Below are 26686 nucleotides of genomic sequence, written 5' to 3'. Positions count from 1 at the left end.
CTAGACTGAGGCTTGAAGGTTTGAGGGAACATTCCCAGTAAGGGAATAACTGGGTCTGTTCATAACTCTATAGTCAGCTTTTTTAGGAGGCTCCATATTACTTTCCAAGGTGGTTGAACAATCTTACATTCATACCAACATTGGATGAGGGTTCCTACTTCTCCACATCCTTGCCAGCCTTTATTTTCATTTGATTTTTTGATGTTTGCTATCCTTACTGGGGTAAGGTAGAATCTCATAGTTGTTGTAATTTGCATTTCCCTGATAATTAGGGATGATTAAAATTTTATTAAATACATGTTTGCTGTTTATATTTTTTCCTCTGTGAACTGCCTGTCCAGCTCTTTGCCCCATTTTGTGAGTGGGTTGTTTGACTTTTTATTGTTTTTGAGTTCTTTGTAGATTCTAGAGATTAGGCCTCTGCTACTTGGATATTCAGCAAATATTTTCTCCCATTCTGTGGGTAATCTATTGGCTTTGCTTATTGTATGCTTGTCTGTGAAGAAACTCTTCAGCTTCATGTAATCCCATTGGTTGAGTGATTGTTTAAGATCCTGTGCTACTGGGGTTTTGTTCAGGAAGTCTTTTTCCATTCCTACTATTATGGAAAGTTCCTCCTAAATTTTCTTCCAGTAGTAGCCAAGTTTCTGCTCTTATATTGAGGTCTTTGATCCATTTGGACTTGAGTGTTGTACATGGTGAGATGTGTGGATCAAGTTTCAATTTCGTGCATATGGTTATCCAGTTTGTCCAGCACCTTTTGTTGAAGATGCTGTCTTTTTTCCAGCATATATTGTTAGGGCCTTTGTCAAATATCAAGTAGCTGTAGTTTCTTGAATGAAAGTCTGGGTCCTCAATTCTATTCCATTGGTCTATACTCCTGTTTATATGCCAGTGCCATGCTGTTTTTATTACTATGGTTTTGTAAGATAGCTTTAGATCAGGTATGGTGATGCCTCCAGAAGTATTTCTTTTGCTGAGGATGTTTTTGGACATGTGAGACCTTCTCCCTTTCCATAGGAAATCTGAGATCATTTTTTTTCTATCTCTGTGAAGAACAATGTTGGGATTTTAATTGGAATTGCATTAAATCTGTATTTTGCCTTTGGTAGGATTGCCATCTTCACAATGTTAATACTACCTAGCCAGGAGCATGGGAGATCTTTCCATTATCTCAAGTCCTCCTCAACTTCTTTTTTGGGTGTTTTGATGTTATCATTGTATAGATCTTTCACTTCCTTGGTTAACATTATTCCAAGGCATTTGTTGTTGTTGTTGTTGCTATTGAAAATTGGGCCATATCCCTTATTTCTTTCTCTGTATCTTTGTCATTTGCATATAGAAAGGCTACAGATTTTTGTGTATTGATTTTGTATCCTGCTGCTTTACTATAGGAATTAATTATATTCAAGTGTTTTGGGATGGAATCTCTTAGGTCTCTTACATATAGAATCATGTCATCAGCAAATTGTGCTAAGTTAACTTCTTCCTTTCCAAATTGTATCCCTTTTATTTCTTTCTCCTGTCTTATTGCTTGAGCTAGGACTTCCAGTACTATATTGAAGAGCAGAGGTGAGAGTAGACATCCCTGGTTTGTTCCTGATCTCAATGAGAATTCCTCCAGTCTTTCTCCATTAAGTATTATTTGGTCCTTCAGAGCTTTGTATATTGCCTTTATTATGTTGAGATATGAATCAAACATGCCAATTCTATCCAATGTTTTGATCATGAAGTGATGTTGTATCTTGTCCAAGGCCTTTTCTACATCTGTTGAAATGATCATGTGGTTTTTGTGTTTAACCTTATGTATATGGTGCATTACATTGACAAATTTCCATACATTGAACCACCCCTGTGTTCCTGGGATGAATCCCACTTGATCAAGGTGGATAATGCTTTTGATGTGTTATTGGATTCAGTTTGCATGGATTTTGTTCAGGACCGTTGCATCTAAGTACATTAGGGAAATGGGCCAGTAGTTTTGTTTTCTTGTGGCATTTCTGCCTGGTTTTGGAATTAGGGTGATACTAGTTTCATAGAAGTAGTTGGGGAGCTTTCCCTATTCTCCAATTGTGTGGCACAGTTTGAGAAAGATTGGTTTGAGTTCTTCAAGGAAGATTTGGTAGAATTCAGCTGAGAAGCCATCTGGTCCTGGACTCTTCTTTTTGGGGAAGCTTTTTTTTTTATTACTTTTTTAATCTTGATGAGTGTGATAGTTATGTTTAGGAGATTAATCTGCTGAGTTTAGCTTTGTTAGATAGTATGTGTCCAGGAATTTGTTCATTTCCTCCATATTATCCAGTTTTGTGGGGTAGAGGTTTTTGAAACAAGTCCTGATGATTCTCCCAATTTCACTTATGTCTGTTACGATCTCTCCTTTTTCATATCGAATTTTGTTAATTTGAATCATCTCTTTTTTTTTTTCTTGATCAAATAGTCCAGGGGTTTGTCAATCTTGTTTATTTTTTTCAAAGAATGAACTCTGTCAATTTTTAAAATTGTTTTCTTTGTTTCCAATTTATTAATTTTTGCTCTGATCTCAGTTATATCTTTCCATCTGTAGCTTTTTGGGTTGAATTTTTCTGGCTTTTCCAGTGCCTTAAGGTGGATGGTTAGGTTATTTATTTGGGGTCTCTCTGTCTTTGTTATGAAGGTATTTAGTGTTTTGAATTTTCCCCTGAGGACTGCTTTCATTATGTCCCATACATTTTGGTATGATGTGTTCTCATCATCATGCATTTCTAAAAATTTTACAACTTCATTTTTTATTTTGCTCACTATCCATTTATTGTTTAAAAGTGTGCTGTTCAGTTTCCAGGAACCAGTCTGATGGGGTTACCTTTAAAAGTGATGTGTTGTTTTTCCCTAGCTGCTTTTAGGATTTTCTCTTTGGTGTCAATGTTTAGAATCTTAATGACATTATATCTTGGAGATATAATGCCAAATCTGTTTGGAGTTCTGTTAGCTTCTAGTATTGATGGGCCTTTCTTTTGAGAGAATGGGAAAGTTTCCTTTGATTGTTTTGTTAAATAAGTTCTCCATGCCTTTGGTCTGAATTTCTTCCCCTTCTGGTATTCCCAAGATATGAATGTTAGGATATTTGAGGTTATCCCACAATTAAAGGTTCACTGGGTCTTTTAGGGGAGAGGAATCTCTAATAGATAGCCAGTTGGAGGGTGCGGGGGGGGGGGAAGGGAATCAGCTGATTCCCTCTCTATCAGGTAGCCCACCAGCCTCCCAGTCCCTCAAAGCAGCTGCCCTAGCCACAGCCTCAGGATACTTCCACACTTACTGCAGGAAAAGGGACCCAGGCCAGCATAGTTCCATTTGCCTCACTGTGCAGGGGAGATCGACCGGCTATCACCATCTACTCATGACCTCAGGCCAGCTCATCCTGCAGGCCCATGTGAGCTCAGGCTTGATCCATCCATCTGCCCACTCTGCCCATCCTCAGTGCAAGATCAGGCCAGCTTTTCCTCTCTGCTCATGTGAGCTTAGACTCACTGCTGTCTACCTGCCGCCTGCAAGATTTCAGGATGATCTGCCACCCATGCATGAGCTCAGGACTGCTCTGCATGTCTGCTAGCCTGCATGCAAGCTCAGGCCTGCTACACCAAGAGGCACCCCTTCCCCCGCCCCACAAAACCAGAGTCCTACTCTCCCTGCCCATACACTGTGATGGTAAGACCATATAAAAAAGAAATAAAATGAAAAATCACATGCAAGTAAATCCAGTAAGATCACCAATTCCTACAATGAATTCCTCTAATCAAAACATAGAAGAGGCATTAGGATCAAAACACCAAAATGAAGCTTGAGCAATGCAACCCTGACCAAGCTACTGGTAGAACTTGTAGAAAAGCAACAAAGGCCCAATAATTGTGTGGATGCTGCCATCACCAGACTAGACCTAATAGATAAGAAAATGTAAGGAGTTCAAAGAAAGGTAAGAGATATGAAGAAGAGTGAAAAAAAAGAGGACCTCAAAAATCAGCTAGCGATGCCAAATAAAGACATAAAGAAATGCAAGGATGAATTCTAAGAAGCATAAAGAAAATCAGAAAATGATGTGAAAGGGGAGCTAGACAGAGGTATGGAAACTACACATAGAAAAGTAGTAGAAAATGCAAACCTAATTGAACAAGTCCAAAACTCTTTAGAATCACTCAAGAAATAGAGTCAGCCATGTGGAGGATAGAAATTCTGATCTGGAAGACAAGACAAAAGAAACAGTTTGAGAGTTCAAAAGTTTCAATAAATTCAAAACTTTCAAAGAAAAATTCAAAACTTTCTGTGAACAGAACAAGACAGAATTGTGGGATAACCTCAAATATCCTAACATTCATATCTTGGGAATACCAGAAGGGGAAGAAATTCAGACCAAAGGCATGGAGAACTTATTTAACAAAACAATCAAAGGAAACTTTCCCATTCTCTCAAAAGAAAGGCCCATCAATACTAGAAGCTAACAGAACTCCAAACAGATTTGACATTATATCTCCAAGATATAATGTCATTAAGACTCTAAACATTGACACCTAAGAGAAAATCCTAAAAGCAGCTAGGAAAAAACAACACATCACTTTTAAAGGTAACCCCATCAGACTTACTTCAGACTTCTCAATGGAAACCCTGAAAGCCAGACAGGTCTGGAATAGAACACAGCAAAGTCTAGGAACCTATGGCTTCCAATGCAAACTAGTTTCCCCAGCAAAAGTATCCCTCATAATAGATGGTGAAAGAAAAACTTTCCATGACAGGACTCAGCTTTACAATTATATGAACACAAAACCAAATCTACAGAGAGTATTTCAGGAAATTCTCCACACAGAAGCATCAAGTAATCAACCTCAATTGCCTACAAGAAGCAGATCACTATAATCAAACTCAGAGAAGGCACAAAAACTTCAACATCCATGAAAACAGCAAACCAGATAATCCAACACAATATGGCAAGGATGAAATCAAACCTCACAGTCATTACCCTAAATAGTAATGGCCTTAATTCACCCCTCAAGAGACACAAGCTAACAGGATGGATCAAATTAGAGCCCTCCATCTGTTTTATTCATGAAACCCACCTCACCACTAAAGACAGACACTTCATCAGGGTGAAAGGGTAGAAAACAATATTCCAAGCAAGTGGGAATAAAAAACAAGGGCTGGAGAGATGGCTTAGCAGTTAAGCGCTTGCCTGTGAAGCCTAAGGACCCCGGTTCGAGGCTCGCTTCCCCAGGTCCCACGTTAGCCAGATGCACAAGGGGGCGCACGCGTCTGGAGTTCGTTTGCAGAGGCTGGAAGTCCTGGCGCGCCCATTCTCTCTCTCTCCCTCTATCTGTCTTTCTCTCTGTGTCTGTCGCTCTCAAATAAATAAATAAATAAATTTAAAAAAACAACAGGTATAGCCATATTAATATTGGATATAATAGACTTCAAGCCAAAAATAATAAAAAGACAAGGAAGGCCATTTCCTACTTATCAAGGGAACGATTAGTCAAGAGGATATCATAAGCATAAATCTTTATGCACCAAACACAGGAGCACCACACTTCATAAAACAAAACCTACTTGAAATAATCACCAACACCATTGTAGTTGGGGCCTTCAATACACCAGTATCAGTAATAGATAGATCACCCAAACAGAAACTCAAAAGGCTAGTGGGAGAGCTCAACAAAACCATAGCTCACTTAGACCTAATGGACATCTACACAACATTGCATCCCAAATCCACAGACTACACATTCTTCTCAGCAGCCCATGAGACATTCTCTAAAATAGATTATACTCTGGTTCACAAACCCTGCCTCCATATATTTAGGAAGATTGCCATATGTGGTGGCTTGATACAGGTGTCCCCCATAAACTTAGGTGTTCTGAATGCTAGGTTCCCAGCTGATGGATATTTGGGAATTAATGCCTCCTGGAGGGAGTGTATTGTTGGGGGTGGGCTTATAGGCTTTATAGCCAGTTTCCCCATGCCAGTGTTTGGCACACCCTCCTGTTGCTGTTGTCCATCTTATGTTGGCCAGGGGGTGATGTCTACCTTCTGCTCATGCCATCATTTTCCCCTGCCATTGTGGAGCTTCCCCTCGAGCCTATAAGCCAAAATAAATCTCTTTTTCCCAGAAGCTGCTCTTGGTTGGGTGATTTCTACCAACAATGCGAACCGGACTGCAACAGTAAAGTGGTACCAGGAGTTGGGTTGCTGCTAGACACCTGACTGTGTGGCTTTGGCCTTTTGGAGCTGATTTTCAAGAGGAATGTGGGAGGATTTGAAACCTTGGCCTAAGAGATGCCTTGCAGTGCTGTAAGTACAGCTTGATGGACTGTTCTGGTCTGAGCTGCAAGACTTCAATGCAGTAAGAACTATGGATTGTGAGATTTGGCTTATGAGGGTGAGAAAGAGCTTTGCTTGGACTGGGCTAGCAGTTTGTGTGAGAAGCTTGCTCTTGTGCCCATGTCCTGAGAAGTTGTGCAGGGTTGCTTTGCGTAGAAATGAACTGGTATGTGCAGAGGGATATGGCACAGAAAGAAAAATCTTTGGGTGAACTGTTGCCTGTTCAGCTGCAACTGAAAGATTACAATCTATGAGACTGGGCTAGCTGACCTGCGCTGGGGCAACAAGAAGAATGTCAACTCTTTTGAAGGGGCCTGAGTGCTCAAGGAGTGTCCTGTTCTTCAAAGTCTGCTTTATTTCCCCCTGGATTAACAAATTGGCACCCTACCTGGTATCGTGGAGTATAAGAAATGCTGGAAAGAGGGTCATTGAATTTGCAACACGGTCTTGTGTTTTGGAAATGGCCATGGGCAGTGTGAAGCAGGTTTGCTGGTTTCCTGCATGGAGACCCCATGGGGCCATGAGGATGAACCGTGGCTTGCAGTGGAGACCCAGTGGAGATGCCAGGACCATGAGATGGCTACCGAGGAGCTGCTGGCCCCGATGAAGTTTCCCACGACTGTGAGTAGCCTAGCTGGAGTAGCGGAATTGGAATGCCAGAGACTTGTTGCTGGTTACAATTATCGGACTTGAAGATTTGTCACTGGCTGGAGTTGCTGGACTTGAAGCTACAGAGTTTGATATTTGCCCCGGTTGTTTTAAATCTTGTATTGGTTGAATGTTTCTTTGCTATGCCCAATGCCATCTTTTGCAGTGTGAATACTTATTCTGTGCCATTGTGGGTTTTTTGAGGTTATATTTTGGTATTATGGCTCAGTTAAGAGATCTTGAACTATGGGGATGTATGAACATCATTGGGATTGATAAAAAACTATGGGGACTTTTAAAGTCAGACTGAATGCATTGTATTTTACATCATGCATGGATATCAGTTTATGGGGGCCAGGGGCGGAATGTGTGGCTTGATACAGCTGTCCCCCATAAACTTAGGTGTTCTGAATTCTAGGTTCCCAGTTGATGGATATTTGGGAATTAATGCCTCCTGGAGGGAGTGTGTTGTTGGGGGTGGGCTTATGGGCTTTATAGCCAGTTTCCCCATGCCAGTGTTTGGCACACCCTCCTGTTGCTGTTGTCCATCTTATGTTGGCCAGGGGGTGATATCCACCTTCTGCTCATGCCATTGTTTTCCCCTGCCATCGTGGAGCTTCCCCTCGAGCCTGTAAGCCAAAATAAATCTCTTTTTCCCAGAAGCTGCTCTTGGTTGGGTGATTTCTACCAGCAATGTGAACCGGACTGTAACACCATAATTCCCTGCATAATATCAGATCACAATGTTATATGGCTAGAAATTAACAACAGAGATAGAAAAATCTCAAAATTCATATGGAAACGCAGAAGGCCTTGGATATCCTCTACAACAGAAATAGCTCTGGAAGCATCAACATACCTGATCTAAAGGTATATTACAAAGCCATAGTAAAACAAACAAACAAGCAAACAACAACAACAACAAAAAGGAGTATAGACCCATGAAATAGAATTGAGGACCTGGACTTTGCGTCAAACAAGTACAGCTACTTGATATTTGATAAAGGCCCTAACAAGATAGGCTGGAAAAAAAGACAGCATCTCCAACAAATATTGCTAGACAAACTGGATAACCATATGCAGGAAATTGAAACTTTATCCACACATCTCACCACACACAAAACTCAGGTCCACATGGATCAAAGACCTCAATATGAGAGCAGAAACTTGGCTACTACAGGAAGAAAATATAGGAAGAACTTTCCATGATAGAGGAATGGAAAAAAGACTTCCTGAACAAAATACTAATAGCACAGGATTTTAAACAATCACTCAACCAATGGGATCACATGAAGCTGAAGAGCTTCTTCACAGACAAACATACAATAAGCAAAGCCAATAGATATTCCACAGAATGGGAGAAAATTTTTGCTGACTATCCAACTAACAGAGGTCTAATCTCTAGAATCTACAAAGAACTCAAAAGCCTAAACAATAAAAAGTCAAACACCCCACTCACAAAATGGGGCAAAGAGCTAGACAGGCAGTTCACAGAGGAAGACATACAAATGGCAAATACACACTGAAGAAAATGTTTATCATCACTAATCATCAGGGAAATGCAAATGAAAACAACAATGAGATTCCACCTTATCCCAGAAAGGATAGCAATCAGTAAAAATCAAATGAAAATAATGCTGGTGAGTATGTGGAGAAATATGAGCCCTCATCCACTGTTGGTGGGAATGTAAGATGGTACAACCACTTTGGAAAGCAATACGGAGACTCCTAAAAAAGCTGACTATAGAGTTACCAACAGACCCAGTTATTCTCTTACTGGGCACGTACCCTAAAACCTCCAAACCTCAGTCCAGGGAGATGTTTATAGCTGATCAATTTATAATAGCTAAGAGCTGAAATCATCTCAGATGTCCATGACTGGCTGAATGGATGACTAAGATATGGTATATCTACATGATGGAATTTTATACAGCAGTTAGAAAAAATGACACAATGAATTTTGAAGAAAAATGGTCAAACCTGAAACAGATCATTCTCAGTGAACTTACCCAATCACAGAAAGATAATTGGCACATTTTTTCACTCATCTATAGCACCTAACCTGAACCTACCCAAGATGCCAACATACCCAGTAAGCATCTTGTGGACCAGACAACAGGGTGGGTTTGGTGGGTGGTGACAGTAATGCAGGGGGTGTGGGACACAATATTTACCAAAATAGCAATGGTACCATAAAATTCTACATCCTAAAAGACAAACTATATGGATGGACCTGCACCAGGCCCTTAGAGGGAACACCTGAGTCATAAGGCCCTGGAGAGGGTATGATGAACACTGACATTAATCTTCTACTGCCTCTCTCTCTTTCTCTCCCTCTTCCTCCCTCCCTCCCTCCCTCCCTATCTCTCTCCTTCTGTCTCTCTCTCCCCCTTCTCTTTAATTCTTTTATATTTCTTATCTTTTCTTCCTTCTCTTCGTGGGCACTGACCTGTAACTCCCAGTACCAGCAGGTGGCTATCATCGACAATGAGCTTTTGATCAGAGAGACCTACAAGGTTTCTTAAAAGAATGATAGATTTCTTTCAGATTACTTGATGACCTGCCAAAGGTTAGAGGTAAGACTCCACTGCTGAAGAAAACATATGCAGGTGGCACATAACCTGGAGTGACATGGCTGGAAGCTGGAAGAGAGTCAGCACCCAGACAGTCAGCACATCCAGCACCAGAAGGTGCTACATGGGTGACTGGGGGAAAATGACAACTATCTGTCCAAGCAACTCATCGTCTAACCTACTTAGCAGCAAAGAACCTGTCAGGATGCCCACACAAATTCAATAGTGGTGCAGTCATGGTGGGAAACAAACTGCTCTTGATTTGGCTAACTGATATGCTCAGTGGAATGGAACCCATAGCTATAGCTGGAAAACAAGTCATAACCAGACCCAAAAATGAGTCCTCTCTCCATTATCAAGCTACCACAAATCCTAGGCTACAAGAGGGCCTACACCTATTAAATTCTCTATAAAAAATAGTTATCCCATTTATCTGGTGCTACCTTTACTTTCCATGGGTGAATCTGCTTCTCTTTTTCAGATAGACACAGATCCTAAGGAGAGAACCACCCATCATACCTCAAAAGGGCCCCAGCTGAAACTAAGAATAATTGGCAAAACAAGCAAGGGTGCTGTTTTCTTGGTGAACTTGGTACCACCACAAGTGTGAAGGAGATGGACACATAGAAAAATCAACTCCAACAAAATCAGATATTCAGAGACACATGGGCTCCCAAGACGTCATCATTGAAGCAGACCTAAAATGAACCTAATATGGTTCAGGGAAATTTTGCAGAAGAGGGGGTGGAAAGAATGTTAGAGCCACACATTGGTTCATCCACAGAGACATTTCCTCAAACCCATAACTGAGGGCTAACCCCACAATGCATGATCCATATACCCGAACAAGGAGGGGCCAGGAGGAGGAAGGAGGACAGGGAGAAGGCTAACAATGGTACCAACTTGACTGTCTTCACTGAGTACAAAACTAATTAATGAAAAAATATTCTAAAAAAAGAGTGAGCTTAGGAGAAGAAAATGTGGAGAGGTGGTTTCAAAGAAAGGGAACATATCTGAGTTGTGTATGGGTAAAGCAGTAGAGAAATCAGTATAGTAAACTAGGAGAATAAAAATAATAAACACTTGTAAAAGTCAACTAAGAATATATAAGCACAACCAAACCCATTATGTAATATATTAAAAAGTAGATGTTTAAGAAATATGCACTAAAAAATAAAAAAGAAGATTAAATGTTAATTCTAGAGCCAGACATGGTGGCACACCTTTAGTCCCAGCCCTGAGGGAATGAAGTTGAAGGACTGCTGTGAGTGTGATACTAATCTGGGACTACAGAATGAATTCCCAATAAGTCTGGGCTAGAGTGTGACCCTGCCTTGCAAACAAGAACAGACATTAACAAGCAATCAAAAAAGATAAAGTGTGCTAAATATGATCCAATCTAAAAAGTATCCCTGACTTTGTGTGATAATTTTTTAATTCTTTGTCTTTCTATGATATTTTTCTTTAATTACTTGTCCTGATTTGGTAAGCACATTTAGCACTTTCAGTTCAAGTTTATAGAATCAGATTTTGGGGTATGCATTGCCTAGGTGGAGATCAGTGCAGTCATCTTTTAGAATGAGTTTATATTTCACCTATGTGGATTTATGAAGATGGCTCTGTCAGTAGGACACTGTTGGCTTGGATGTATTGACTGTCTTTTGGGGGCAGGTCTCTAGTTCATCTGGTCTTTGTTCTGTGTGGGTGAGGTAATTGGCAGAGGCTTTGATTTTTTCTTTTTCTTTCTTTTCTTTTTTTATTTTTTAGTCTAGGTGTTGCTGGTGCTGGTGTGTTGGGGGGTGGAGGTTGTGGAATGTTGACTGGTGGTGTTTTTATGAAGTTTAGCAAGACTGGTCCCCTCCTTGATGTTTTCTGATCTTGAGGCTGCTGTATGTGGGGAGAAGCCCTTTTCTCCATTACTCTATCTGACAGGGAAGGCTTTTCTGTGTCTGAACTGTGGTAGTTTAATTTAATTTAAATTATTATTATTTTGGTGTTTTCAAGGTAGTGTCTCACTGTAACTCAGGCTGACCTGGATCTCACTCTGTAGTCCCAGGCTGGCCTCAGACTAGTTTTAATACAAAATGTCCCCCCGTAAGTCACACGTGTTTGTGGTTATCCTAGCTTGTGTAGCCTTTGGGAAGTGCAGCATGGCTGGAGGGATGTCACTGCAGGTGGGCCTTGAGGATTATTAACTCAGCCCCCTGGGTGTTCCGGAGCTTATGCCCTCACATTTCTCCCGGCTAATGTGGAGATTTGACACGGGCTGTCTGCTCTTGCCTTTCTTTCCACACAATGAGGAAACTTCCCCTCAAAACTGTACATCTGAAATAATCACTTTCCTTCCATAAGCTGCTTCTAGTCAGATGTTTTCCCCCAGCAATGAGAAGCTAACTGCTACCGGACTTCATCTGGCCTAATAAGCTCACTTAGAGATCTTGTCTCTTTGAAAAACATGAATTGTGTGTATTTTGCCTCTTTTGTTTCTCTGGATTTCTTTGGTGAGACTCTTCAGTTATCTTATCTCAAAAATAGACTTTTCTTATTGTCAATTTTCATTATATAGAAATATATTTTAGACAATAATCCCCTCCTGTTACCTTCTGTTGTCTCTTCTTCCCTAACCCTTCACTGAGCCTACTCTTTTTCTTCACTAATCCCTCTTGTGATATCTGACTGCTATTTTTTTGCCCTCCTCTACTATTCATGATGAAGTGTTAATAGGGTCAATATTGTGCAGATCATGTTCAGGTAATGACAGTTGCTGTGAGGTTATGAATACTACAGCAATATAGTTTCTCAAAGATAGCATTCTATAGCACCTCTCCCCATTCTCTGGCTCTTATATTATTTATCCCCCCCCCCTTTTCTTGTTGTTTTGTTTTTTTCCACATAGGGTCTCACTCTAGCCCAGGCTGACCTGGAATTCACTACGTTGTCTCAGTGTGGCCTTGAACTCATGGCAATCCTCCTACCTCTGCCTCCTGAGGGCAGGATTTAAAGGCGTGTACCACCACACCTGGCTTTATCCCCCTTTTCTAAACTAGTCCCTGAGTCTTGGAATGGGTGATACACATATCTAATTTAGCTCTGAATATCCCCAGTAGTCAGATATCTTTAATATATAATGGCTCCATCTTTTATTTTTCTTAGCATTTGTCAAAAAATCTTTTTTTTTTTGCCTTGAATGCCTGACATTTAATGTTTTGAGATTGTATCCCTAAGGAATTAGTTAATATGCATCTTTACTCTCTGCAGTTCCTATAGAGGCATGATAGATTCAAGTGTTACTTCAATTTTCAGCAAGCATACTTCAGAATCTGGGATCTGGTTGGTCCAGCATGACCTTGACCAGATCAGTTCCTCTTTGTTACACATGGTGTGTGTCTTTATCTCTGGGTCACCTTGTGTTTCTTGCCATAGACTGTATGGATCCAAGGAAGGTCAAGGCAACTCTAGAGTGCTTTCACATGTTCAAGATTGTAGCCTCTCAAGTCACATCACTGAATTCAGAGTGCAATGCCTAAAAGCAGGATGTTCAGTAACTCTGGCCTTCATCAGGCAGATGTAAAATAGACCCATGAATTAAAGTGTTACCTGCTTCATCTATCATCTGTCATTGATATAATGATGATATACTAATTCCATCATGCTCAGCAAATATACTCATTTTGAACTTCATGCTAACAATGGTTCTCTTCTAAGTGAAAATTTTGGATGCTGTGATTTGAATGTGAAATGTTCCATAGAGCTGTAAGCTTCCTCCAGGTTGGTCAACTTCACTAGATGGTGTTATACAAACTGGAGAAAAAAGCTGTCAACAGTCCTACCCAGCTGTGGACACTGTGCCTTCCACAACCAACCTACCAGGCAAGAAATATCCTTTGATGAAATAATGGCATGAAAATTATGGGAGTAATCTACTGCTTTCTGATGGAATTTGAGGCTCACACTACAGGCATATTTCATGCCTGCTACTGTAAACCTGGCAAAAATTCTTATGATTCGAGACATAGACCCTGGGGCTGAGGTATTACTGTGGTTATACTAAATGTACAGATGTAAAACTGCCTTGTAAATACCTATATTTGTTCCCACAGATTAGTACTGCTTGAAGACTTCATCACCAAAGGGTTTTTTCTTTTTTTAACTACAATTGGCAATGGTAAATGCAGAGATACATAGCCAGTGAAATTGTCAAGAATAAATGACTAATATGCAGTCAGCTTCAAACAGGACATCTAAACCATGCCTCTAAGGCTCAAATAACCTCATCAGTGAGGGGGCAGAAAGAGCAGGAAAATGTGGGGAAGGTCTGAAAAATGCTATCATCTGGCTATGACATGGTCATTATACTTATAAACTCAGCAGCTGTGGTTTCTAGTGCAAGATTGTGCCTGCCAATACTTTACCTTCAGTGGGGGAAGGATATATGGGACCTTAGATCTCCTAGACTATCTAATGGCAGCTAAGAGTTGCTGGGAAAGAGGCAGCAAGTTTCATCACTGATATAGACACTAGTAAATTGCCATTCCATAGAAAATAACCTTCTACCCATGATCCTGAAAGCTAACCTAATTTAACTCGGTGGACTAATATAAAGGCATGCAAGTAAAACAGGAATTAGTGGGGAAGAATATGTGTATTAATGGTATGGGAAGGGCAATAAGTGGTTATTGAGGGTGTCCCTGGGGGAGAGGGTAGGCCTTGAGGTTTTATAGTCTAGCTTCATTTCCTCATCACTCTCTGCTTCCTGACTCTAGTTGCATGTGACAAGCTATCTTCCTCCTATCTTACCTTCCTCATGAAGCCAGAATGTATCTCTTTGAAACTACAGACCAGAATACATGCTTTCTTTCCTTAAGTTGCTTCTGGTCAGGTATTGTGTTCATTTGAATAAAAAATGTCTTCCATAGACTTATGTATTTGAATATGGTGATGCTGTTTGAGAAGGTTGTAGAACTTTTGGGAGGTGGAGCCTTGCTGGAAGAGATGTGTCGCTAGTGGGCGACCCTACTTCCTGTTTTCTTTTGTTCTACTTCTTGCTGATTTGAGGATATGATGCCAGTTGACTGTTCTTGCTGTGCTTTCCTCATGATAGACTTCTTAAAACTGTAAGTCAAGGGCTGGAGAGATGGCTTAGTGGTTAAGCGCTTGCCTGTGAAGCCTAAGGACCCCGGTTCGAGGCTCGCTTCCCCAGGTCCCAGGTTAGCCAGATGCACAAGGGGGCGCACGCGTCTGGATTTCCTTTGCAGTGGCTGGAAGCCCTGGCGCGCCCATTCTCTCTCTCTCCCTCTACCTGTCTTTCTCTCTGTGTCTGTAGCTCTCAAGTAAATAAATAAATAAATAAATTTAAAAAAAAAACTGTAAGTCAAAAATCAACCCTTTCCTTCCTTAAGCTCTTTCTGATTTTGTCCCAACAATGATTATGTAACTGATACAGGTATCTTAAAAATATTATTTATTTATTTATTTGACACAGAAAGGGGGGGAGAGAGAATGGGCATACCAGGGCCTCCAGCCATTGCAAATGAACTCGATGCCTGGGCCCCCTTGTGCATCTGGCTAATGTGGGTTCTGGGCAATCGAACCTGGGTCCTTTAGCTTTGTAGGCAAATACCTTAACTGCTAAGCCATCTCTGCAGCCCTGATACAGGTATTTTATCAAGCAATGAATAAAACAACTAATGAACTGAACAAGATACTTTGAAGGTATAACTTCATTTGAATATCACAATACTTTAAGAGTTCAGGATAAATGTTCTCATTTTATTGGTAAGGACTCCATGAAAGATCAGTACATTTTGAATGAAAAGCTATTCCAACTTACTAGCTTAGAATAATAACCGTTTACTGTTTCTCATGAGTTTGAGTCCATTGGTTGAATTTACTGTTGTGTGCTGGTGACTTAAGTAGATATCAGCTGAGATCCTGAAACAGTTTAGTTTTATACCAGGTGACAACATTTCATCATCTCCCATGTTTATTCTAACCAAAAGTGTGTAACACCAAGAAAGAAAGGGGAAGCACTCAAGTGCCTTTTCAAGAGTACTTCCTTTCCTGTGAAGTATCCACTTTCTGTCCTGTGGACAAAAGCAAATCATATAACTGTTACTAAACTCAGAAGAGAGGAGAGAATAACTCGTATAGCCAAGAGCACCCATTAGTTTAGACTATGAATAAAATTCACTACTTACATGTATCTATCTATCTATCTATCTATCTATCTATCTATCTATCTATCTATCATCTATTTATCTATCTGGAGTTCAAACTCATATATCTCAACATAGGGTCCTCTTTTCTGTATAGTTTATTCACTAAGAAAATTAGAGTCAAAAGCAAAAACTAACAATTTTTTTTCTCATCATCAACAAACTTCTAGCAATCCATCTATGAATCCCCATTTTATCTCATGTGGGGAAAAATTTGTTCCATTTCTGTTTAATTTAAATGGTCTTGCTTGATCTATGTAGATACTCCATTTCTCCTTTACCTTCAGTTCCCTCTGAAGAACTGATTTGCTTTCTTCATTTAAATATATTTATCTCTACCTTTTACTACAAAACTCTCTGTCGTGTATCTCAGTCCTGGGGTATGACATGGCCATTGCCATTATGAAATCAGAACAGCTACGGTTTTCCACACACCTTCACAAGATTGAGCCTATTAATATTCCTTTGGGGATGGAGGGCTCACTAGGAGGGCCCACAAGGCAGGGCATGAGAAGCTCATGAAAAAGAGGGCTTGTGAATAATTCATAAAATGGTCCTATTAGGTATCTTAGACAGAGTGCAAGCCTTAATCCTTCCAAGGATATATATGGTCAACAGTTATTGGGCGGGGGTGGGGGGATAGGCATTTTTCTTTGGCCATGTAGCTTCTTGCAAGTTGATTGTGTTCTTGCTAGTAACACAAATTAAACTCAATTGTTCATGAAGCTTTATATATTCTATACCCAGCTACTACTGTATTCACCTTTTGAGACTTAGTTCTGGTGAAAATTCTTGTGGTGGTTTGATGTGATATGTCTCTCATAGCATCATGTGTTTGTGATTAAGCTCATACTTAACCCTCAGCTGGTAGAGCCCTTGGGAGGTGGAGCCTTGCTGGAGGAGGTGTGTTGCTGGGGGGGGGGGAAGAGGGAGGATGGATATTAATGTATTATAGCCCAGCTCTTCTGGCCACACTTAGTTCACTCTCTCTCCTTCTTCCCTACTGATATGGACATGTGGTGCCCAGATTTATGCTCCTGCCATACCCTGCTTCCCTTAAGACATGATGAAATTTCCCCTTGAAACTATAAGTTGGAAATGAACATTTTCCTTCTATGGGCTGCTTCTGGTCAAGTGTTTAGTACCAGCAATGAGAAGGTAACTGCTACACTTCTACAGAATTTTCTTCCACATGTTTCCTTACAAATGTAAAGCCTTTTCTCAGACATTACTTGCTTTTCTCCTGCCACTAAAGCTCAGAATTTCTAAAGACAAGAGCCAGATTTTTCTTCTTCTCAGTAAATACAAGTTCAAAAGATCTGTTGACTAAACCAATGAGTGAATCTTGGTAATGTATATTAGTCTTGCCAATCTTTTCACCCCCTTTTACTACTAAGTGATAAAATTGTCCATCAGATTAGAAAACTATTTGCAACTTTATGAATTTAGCTACATATGCTGGTCTGAGAAGGGTAGATCTTTATAATGCATTGGGCATAGCTATGCAAATGAAAAATAAATCAACCAAGTTTATTCTTCTCATTCAAATTTTTAAGTAAGTTGAAGCCAACAACCAAATTATTTCTAGGGTAAAGAGTAAAAGGATACATGTGACTTCAACGTTGGCAGGCATCTGTTAGAAATCTTATTCTAAATAATTTATTTAGAAAATTTTATTATTATATTATATTATTTATTTTAAATATATTCATTTATTTGCAAGCAGAGAGAAAGAATGGGATAGAGACAGATAATGGGCATGCCAAGAGCCTTTAGTCACTGCAAAGGAACTACAGACTCATGCACCATTTTGTGCATCTGGCTGTATGTGGGTACTAGGGAATCTATACAGGGTAGTTAGGCTTTGCAGGCAAGCACCTTAACCACTGAACCATAGATCCAGCCCTTAATATTATATTATTAATTTAATGCAAATTAAGGACACAGAGTTGGTATTAATTGACAAGTGATAATTTTCACACTACATTAATAGTTTACAACGTAAGTTGTCCTGTAGATAAAAACCTCAATCATACACAAGCATGACACCCCCCCACGCTTTTCATCTGACTAATCTCCATAACCTAGTAGTACATTAAAACAGTTAAAATTTCAGGAAAAAAGGTGTGATTACGAATAATGTAACGCTTTAATGCCTATCTCTCTGTAGAGAAGCCACCCACTGCACATGGCTAAGGGGGCGTCGTGGTAGTTTTCTTCCCTAGGTTTTGGACCTAACCATCTGTTAGGCAAAATCAATTTTGACTAAAATGTTTAGATAAAACTAATTACCTCAGATATCTCCTAGAACGAAAAAAACTATAGGAACCTCTCTGCAGAGTTCTTACAACAAATCTTATTAAAAGGTGACCGGAAATAAATCTCTGTAAACTGAGAAATTTCTGAGATCACCTTCTGCCACCCTCTTGGTGGAACCACGCGCTGTCTGCCCTTGGGGAGCTCCACCAGACGTCCACGTCCACAGGACCTCGCATCCAAGGCTGCGGGGCTCCAGCTCAGCCCGCCCAGAGAGGGCTGGATGAGGGCGCCCGCTTCACATTGCCTCCACGCCCACCTCCTCTGGCTAGAGTCCCCTCCCCTTGTCAGCGCGCGGACTCTCGGGTTGCCCTTATTGTAGGCTATGTCTGTCACTTTGTGGGTTGGGTGACATGAATGGATGGGCTGGACACACCTTCCGTCCTGGTAGAAAAAACCCGCCGGGATCTGCATAGAGTTCCCCTACGCTCCCAGAGCCATCACCGCGGGTCAGGGAACCGCACCGGGGCCCGTCACCCTCCCACCTCCCATCCCTTCCAAGGGACACGCATCCCATCAGTATCCATAACAGGGCTCCAAGAGCGCGGCGTCCCGGGCCCCCCGCGGCCAGCGGCGCTCGGGGTCCCCGGCGGAGGCGCACCATGCTCCCCAGCGCCGTGGCGACCCAAGCCGGCGCCTACTGGGACGTGGTGGCGTCCTCGGCGCTGCTCAACCTCCCGGCCGCCCCGGGCTTTGGCAACCTGGGCAAGAGTTTCCTGATCGAGAACTTGCTGCGGGCCGGGGGGGCCCCAGCGCACCCGCTGCCTCCGGCCCCGCCGCCCGGGCCCCTGGCCGCCGCCCTCGGCCCCGCAGTCGCCGGGGCGCAGTTGCGACAGCTGCCCGCCAGCCCGGTTCCTCTCAAGCTGTGCCCCGCTGCCGCCGAGCAGCTCAGCCCAGCGGGCGCGCCCTACGGCCCGCGGTGGGCATTCCAAATGCTCGGCCCCTCGGCGGACAGCGCGCGGCTGCCGGGCCCGGCTCCGGGGAACCGGGACGGTGCCTTCCAGCCTTCAGCCCCAGGTGAGCCGCTGTCCCTCCCAGCCGCGCCCGCGACCCCCGAACCATCTGGAGTGGCCCGCGGTGCTCAGTGCGCTGCACCAGGAGCGGGGGCCTTGGGGCCTGCCCGAGGCCCGTGGACAGGCTGCGGGGTGGCGAGGCCACTTTGGTAGCGAGGAGGAAGCACCAGTTCCCTTGGTCCTGAACTCTTGCAACAGGTGGTCGGGCTACCTGGGCTTGGTGACTTCCACGGGGAAAGCCTGAAGGCGCCTCGGGTCAGCCAGGGTAGCCTCAGGAGACGCCTAGGGTGTATGGATGCGTTTCGCGTGGGGGTTCCCAAGTTCAGCGTTTCCAGCCCGTCGGGCTCGGGCCATCCGGGAAGGACTTGGCACGGAGAGCATCCCGCGGCCGCTGTGGGGCCGGCGGCCCGGGCTTGAGGTAGTACCGCACGTGGGGCGTTGGAAGGAAACGCGCAAAGCTTTGGTTTGCTTTACTCTCCATTCTGGATCACTTAAGACACAAAGGAATCAAGGCTGACTTTTACCTCGTGTTGAGTTGAAAAATAGTTGAATTGGCAACTCAAGTAGGAAGTTCACCAAATAGTAGTAATGATAACGACAAAAATAAAAAATTACCGAAAGAAGGGCAGTATTTTACCATATAAAACCTAATAATGGGATTGGGAAGGAGGATGCAAAAGATGTTAAATAAAGCTGATGGAGCTGTTGAAATTAGCCATTGTGAAGTTCTCTGAGATGCTCAGAAACCAAGATCCAATTGGATGATGATGATGATGACGATGATGATTTTCTGCAACCTTAGGCGATCTGAACTCTTGTTAATCCTGGTGAGTTTGTCTGGAATGACTAATAGATGTTTTTCCTATAGTTTCCATTGTCCCAACAAACTGCCGGAGCAAATTTATTGCTAATGGCTCTACAGAATTTAACATGTTTAGAACCTGCCTGGTCTTTCAGCATGAAATGGTTGCTAACAGAATGGTACAAATACAAATATAATTATTTAGTCTCATTCACAAAGTCTAAAACCTAAATGTTAGGCAATCTTTTTGCACCCTGGGAATGGAACACCTTAAACTTAAGGCAAGGTTTATGTTTATATGCATCCACAGTGTGGACCATTCTGTTCTCTTTGAAGTATTATGAAAATTAGAAATGTATATTGCAGGTTCAGCATGAACAATAATTAGTGAATAATTTATCATACCTTTTTCTAGGAAATGGGATTTGCCCAGTTTTTTGATTGGAATTGTGCTCATAGTTTTTTCTTTAAAGAATTCATAAAATGTTCATGATTGAATTTTCAGCCATGAAAAATTACTGCAGATTTTCTAGAGGTTCAACTGTAACCGAGTAAGATCGTTCAATAACAAATAATTTTATAGACACATTCATTTTACTTCAAATGCTGCATTTGATTGCATTTGAAAGTGTTTACCAACTACAGTTTATATTTTCAAGAACATATTCATTCTTGTGCAATTATTAAAGCATTCAAATGCAAAAAATGATTTTTGGAATAATTAAGAGGGCATAAAAATTTGTATCTTCCCTTGAAATATTCTAATATAGTTTAAATGCTTTTTTGCCAAATATTTTATTCACTTTTCACTGAGATTACATTTTCTTCTAGATTAATTTTCTTTTCAACAAGCAACCCTTTGCTTCAAAATGCATTTTTGTGAAGAATTCATCCAGTATTTAAAGCTAGAAACGCATCTAAGAAGAAATAGCCAGTAATCACAAATGCATTGCTTAAAACCAGAATTTACACTAATGTTTTTATAATTTATAAAAAAGAACGTATTTCTCTGAACCTTACCCTATTTTTAAATGACAGATTCTTGTTTTCCTAAACATGGTAGCAGTTTTTTTTTTTTTCATACACTGGAGAGTTATGAAGTTATAATGAGTGCTAACAGTTTTAGCTATCACTTGGATATTAAGTGAGGATGAAATAATGACTGATTTTCTGTAGAGAGCATAAAAGAAGCGGAAGAGCTATTTTTACCCCAGAAAGATAACAATGTATCACTTTAAGAAATGCACTGAAGGAGCCTAGTTATGCTAAGTTTTTGAGGGGAAGGGGTCAGTGCTGGGAATTGAGCCCAAGACCTCATGCATCCTAGAGGAGCACTTTACAATTGAACTCTCCCCAGCCCATAAGAACCATTTCTGGCCTTTTCTACCCTAATTTTGAAGAGAATCATAAACTGTTACTTTAACATTATAGCTATTTTTCCTAGCCTTAATTTTCTCAGTACTCCAAGTGAATGGGTGAATAAGAAATTACTCAACCCAGTTACTTTTAAGCACATTGGTAGAGTAGAGCATATTTAAAATTTAAATTTGTGCTACCACATGAATTTTTGCTTCATTATTTTGGTACCATACTATTAGTTATACCATATAGTTCAGTCATTAAGCCAATGCCTGCTCTCTCTCATATACAAGGCTCTCCCCTAGGCCATTGGCATAAGCACTGAACAAGCCATGGCTGTCCTTGCTCTGTGAAGCCTGGAGTCCATAGTCTACACGGCTTCACAGGTTCCACAGCTCTGAGCTTCTTTAAACCCAGTAGACTAGTAACGTAGCTGTTCCCTATCTTCTACAGTGAAAAGGTACTTCATTTATTAATTTTGATTTTGCCCAAAGTATCATTTTAAGTGTTGGTGAACTCCTGAAAAAGAAAAACAATTGCTCCACATCTTCAGGCTCCTCCTTGGGTTAGCTTTCATTTATGAGAATCCCATGAATTTTCCTATTGACTATTAAATTATGCTATCAATTTTCTTCAAATTAGTGCAACCACAATTTTGCTTCTAATAACATTTGTTATTGAAAATATTTTGGAAATATTTGTCATGAAATGATTTGCTTTTTATTAAATGTACTTCTGCTTATGTAAAAGGATTGACAAGCAAATGTGTGCTCTGGATAAGTGAGTAGAAAGTTTTTTAAAGAAAAAATTTATTTTAGTATATATTAAAAATCCAGTTTTCAATGCATGGATTTTTTTATTTTGCTATTTTTGATAATTCATGCATGTATATAATAAATGTGAATCTGTTCACTCCCATTACTCTCTCTTAACCATCCATCTCCACTGAACCCCTACTTCTTCCCAGCTAATCCTCTTCCTGCTTTCGTGTGTCTTCTTTTCGCTTGTGTATGTACTTAGAGTTAAATTAAATTTTAAAGTAGTTTTGCATGTAAATTATACAGTGTAGCACAGAAATATAAGATCCATGGTATTTTTTTTTTCTGTCACCCAGCTTGGTTTCTTTTTTCCTATCAACACCAGACATGCATTCTGAATTCTTAGCTCCCCTCAGTTCCCACACTGTCTACCTACTAATTCTGGGCTCTTGGCTCTGTCTGAAGCTACTTGCACTTATGTTTTGCATTTGAAGTGGTTATTTACACTTCCTTCATTGAGGTACACTGACAGTGTGAAATAAAATAGCCTGTTGTACATTTTAGGCTCTGGGGTGGGGGGTGGGTCTGTGTTCAAAGTGGATTCCAGTAACTTTAAGATCTGACTTAAGCCAGAGGTTGTCTTTTTTTTTTTTTCTTAAGCAGACTCTGGATATTAGTTCTGAGGAACTGAAATCCTGGAATCTGTAATATTTGTACAGACTCAAAACTAGGGTGACAAAAGGAGGGTGTCAGAACATTCATGCAGTCTTTGCTCTGGTCATCTCCCCCACCCTTCTCCTGGGATTTGTAGATAATACCACAGCCATATTCCTACTATATTTGTGTGTGTTTTACAATATGTTTTAACATTATCTTTGTAGGCAATATATCAATACCTCTTACATGGTCCATGAGCCAGTTGTGAAGACATTGTATTATAGTTTCTAAACTAATCAATGCCTGTAGGTGTTAGAAATCCTTAGGATAAATAGCAATAAAAGCTTTTACTTTTTAAAAAATATTTTATGTATTATTTATTTGCAAGCTGAGAGAGACAGAGAGAAGAGAGGACAGAACAAGAGGGAAAGGGCCTCCTGCCACTGCAAATGGAACTCCAGAAACATGCACCACGTTATGCATCTGGCTCCACAGGGGTTCTGGGAACTCAAATCCCAGCCATCAGGCTTTGCAAGCAAGTGCTTTTAACTGCTGATCCATCTTTCCAGCACCAGACCCTTTACTTTTAGTACTGATTGACTGCAAAATATTGTCTGTTTTGGAAGCAAGATATGTGTATTCAACTTGGCCCCAACCTTAATATCTACTTATCTCCCACCAGTGACTAGATCTTTACTTTTCTGTAACAAGTAAATCATTATCTGGTAACTTATATTGAAGCTGTTGAGATTTAATAATAAAACAGGAATAAATCCAGCAGGCAAGTATGAACATTTTAGAACTTTCTATGCAACTTTTACCTTCAGGGACTTGAGAGGACTTATATAGAATTTAAGTAAAAGATTCAGAAGGTTCAAGGTTATACTAAATAAAGATTGTGTATGGGGCTGGGGAGATGGCTTAGCGGTTAAGCGCTTGCCTGTGAAGCCTAAGGACCCTGGCTCGAGGCTCGGTTCCCCAGGTCCCACGTTAGCCAGATGCACAAAGGGGTGCATGCGTCTGGAGTTCGTTTGCAGAGGCTGGAAGCCCTGGCATGCCCATTCTCTCTCTCTCCCTCTATCTGTCTTTCTCTCTGTGTCTGTCACTCAGAAATAAATTAAAAAAAAAAAAAGATTGTGTATGTTCTGGGCAACTTAAAGGGATATTGATGGGTGATGTTCTCTCTTTTTTTCAGTTCCAAGGTTGAACCCACAGTCTTGTGTATGATAGGCAATACACCTTCAATCCTTCATCTGTCACTTTTTTTTTTCTGAAAAAGAGAGATGGTTAGATAGATAGAGAGAGAGGGAGAGAGATGGAGAAAATGGCCATTTCAGAGCATCTAGTCACTGCAAACAAACTCCAGATGCATGCATCACTTTGGGTTCTGGGAAATTGAACCTGGGTCCTTAGGCTTTGCAGACAAGTACCTTAACTGCTCAGCCATCTTTCCAGCCTATCTTCTGTATCTTTGCATTGAACTCAGTTGTAGTCCTTTTTGAGGGTTCTGCCTCCTTATCATTCTTATTCCCACCAGAAAACTCTTTTGTGGTAAGAACGTATTGCATTGTTATGCCACCTTGAAAGTAAAGAGCTCTTGTCTGTGCACACTTTAATAATTGTTATCACAAATTCTTTGTCATTCTTTGGTTGTAAAAGCTTTCACATAATTGAAATCTCAAAATATTTTAGCAAGTGGATACCTAAATTAGGGTGGGTGGCAAATATTGTATTTATTCCTCTGTTAACCTGCTTTCAACCTTAAAATTTTTGTGGCTGATGTTGTTCATAACTTTAGAAAATATTTTATTTCTTTGTCCCCATTTTTTATAGATAGGATCTCAATATGCAGCACATTATGGCTTAAAACTTGCTACAAACCTCAAACCTGTTGTCCTCCTGCCTCTCTCTCCTGAGTTTTGGGATTGCAGGCATGAGCCACCATACCTGGCTTAGGGAAGCTATCTTAATTTTTCTGAGGGAATTTGACTTACCCTTATTAAAGTTTCTCTTAATTAATAAATATGATATACATATCATATACACAAATATAGAAAACATAATTTTAAATAAGTATAAATAAGTTCTCATTCAAACACACCTGGAATCTGCCAGGAGTAAAAAGGCAAATCTTAAACTGAAACAATATGATTTTTATCTAGGAATGCTTGTTAGAATCCTCATTTAAGACTTCATTAGATCATGTTTCTATTTTATACACTCTTAGTAAGAAATTGGATTTTTGCCTTAACACATAACATGCTTGCTGGACCCTTGTATATTTTATTCCAAAGTGTTTTATTTTACTTTCAGTTAGGTTTCCACTTTTAATGAAATCTCTCCCTTTCATTCGTTTTAGCCTCCAGTCAATACTTAACTTGGCAATGCTGGGTGATTCATCACTTTTTATAAAGTTACCATAACTGATTTCCTTTTTAATAGTATTATTCATTTTGTCAACTAGCTATTAGTTGTGAATATTTCAGGGGCCTATTTTTTGTGAGTTATGTGAACAGTAAACTTAAGGCACTAAAATTCTCTCTGAAGTCAAAGATCAAAAAGCTTCTATAAGTTTCTAGAATTTTCTTTCAGAATTATAGCATCCAGGAAAAGGAAAGAAAAGAAAGTTAGAAAAATGGAGCCTTTGTGTGTTTGCTGAATACTTAATTTTTGTTTTTTAAATATTCCAGAGATGAGCTTACTTTCCATTTTTCTACCATACCACAACTTCCTCCATTTTACCAGTTCTACTTGACCATTAGAAATAGAATATGGAAAATAATTCCACAAGTCTTAGTGAACTCTCCAAACTTCTTGTTCTTTTGAGCTTTAAATCCCTAACACTTTATATAATAATATATGTGAATATCTATATTTATACCTATATATTAAAATATATTAGTTATTCTTTGTGAAAGCTTATGCATGTTAACAAGGGAACAAAACTGTGACTGCTGGCAAGTTTTTTAATAGACTAACCTAAGAGTGGATTGAGGTACATTGAACCAACTCTAGTTAGAGTGGGTCAGAAAGCAGTCTGGCTCTTTAAAGCCGGAGCTCAGTCACACAGATTGGCTCACACATTTTATGCATGGCTTTTGCTTTTCAAATAGACACTGAGTAGTTGTAGGTACCGTGGGGTTCACAGAGTCGCACATGTTCACATCCTGGTCCTTTGAATGAAGTTTGTCAGTTCTTCCTCCAAATCATCCCTTGCAAGTTGGGGGAAAAAAATTCCTTCCCTGTGCTGGTTTTAGGAGTATGTCTGTGCATTTAAGGTCCAGATTCAAAGGTAAATGCTATGTTCCTGATAATTTGGCCCTGAACAGTTGATATCACCTATTTTCTGAGTGTGAACAGAGGGTTCTATCAGCTTTGACTTTCAAACACATGCCTCAAAAGCCCATAAAGCTGTAAGAGACACAAAAAGACATGAAAGACTTCTTTTGATTGTTTTACCACTATTAAAATACACATGTAAGAAATCAACAATTTAGGGGCTTCAAAATAAGTTTACTATTTTCTCACTTTTGTGGGTTGACTGGATGTGACAGCATATGGATTATCAGGAGGCTATAGATGTTTGCTTATTGTGTGCACCATAGACACCTTAAGGCTCCACTGGGTGGATATGCTCACATGGAAGATGAGGTTGGCTGTTCCCTGAAGCTGTTCAACTGCATTTGAGCTCCGAGTATCTGGGTTCTGACAGGGAGAATTCTGAGAAGCCAGAAAAACAAACCTAAACCCATACTATCTTGGTACTGTGTGTATTATCTAACTCCAGAGACAGTCTGAAACAAGTAAGACATTCTGTAACTTCTAAATATGACATTAGAACTTAAAAGTTCTCAAATGTCACTACTGCCAATGTATCTTGGATAAGCAAGTCACCAAAACCATCCCTAATTCCAGAGATAATTTGTAGCCATTTAAAACCCACCATGGGGTGAAATCAGGGTAACCAGTGTCAGACACAGTTCCTGCTCTGCCCATGTTCTGGAG

General features: G+C 40.4%; 1 protein-coding gene across 1 annotated transcript in view; it reads left to right on the top strand.

Annotated features, from left to right (window-relative positions):
- Positions 1-18449: 18449 nt before the first annotated feature.
- Positions 18450-26686, top strand: part of Dbx2 (developing brain homeobox 2) — a 31881-nt gene continuing 23644 nt past the window's right edge. Inside the window, 2 exon segments of the mRNA XM_004668507.2 lie at positions 18450-18489; positions 18492-19109. Coding sequence (XP_004668564.2) covers positions 18450-18489; positions 18492-19109 — 658 coding nt within the window.

This window comes from Jaculus jaculus, chromosome 6 (genome assembly GCF_020740685.1).
Source record: "Jaculus jaculus isolate mJacJac1 chromosome 6, mJacJac1.mat.Y.cur, whole genome shotgun sequence".
Lineage (NCBI taxonomy): Eukaryota > Metazoa > Chordata > Mammalia > Rodentia > Dipodidae > Jaculus > Jaculus jaculus.
This window is presented reverse-complemented; position numbering and strand designations above follow the sequence as displayed.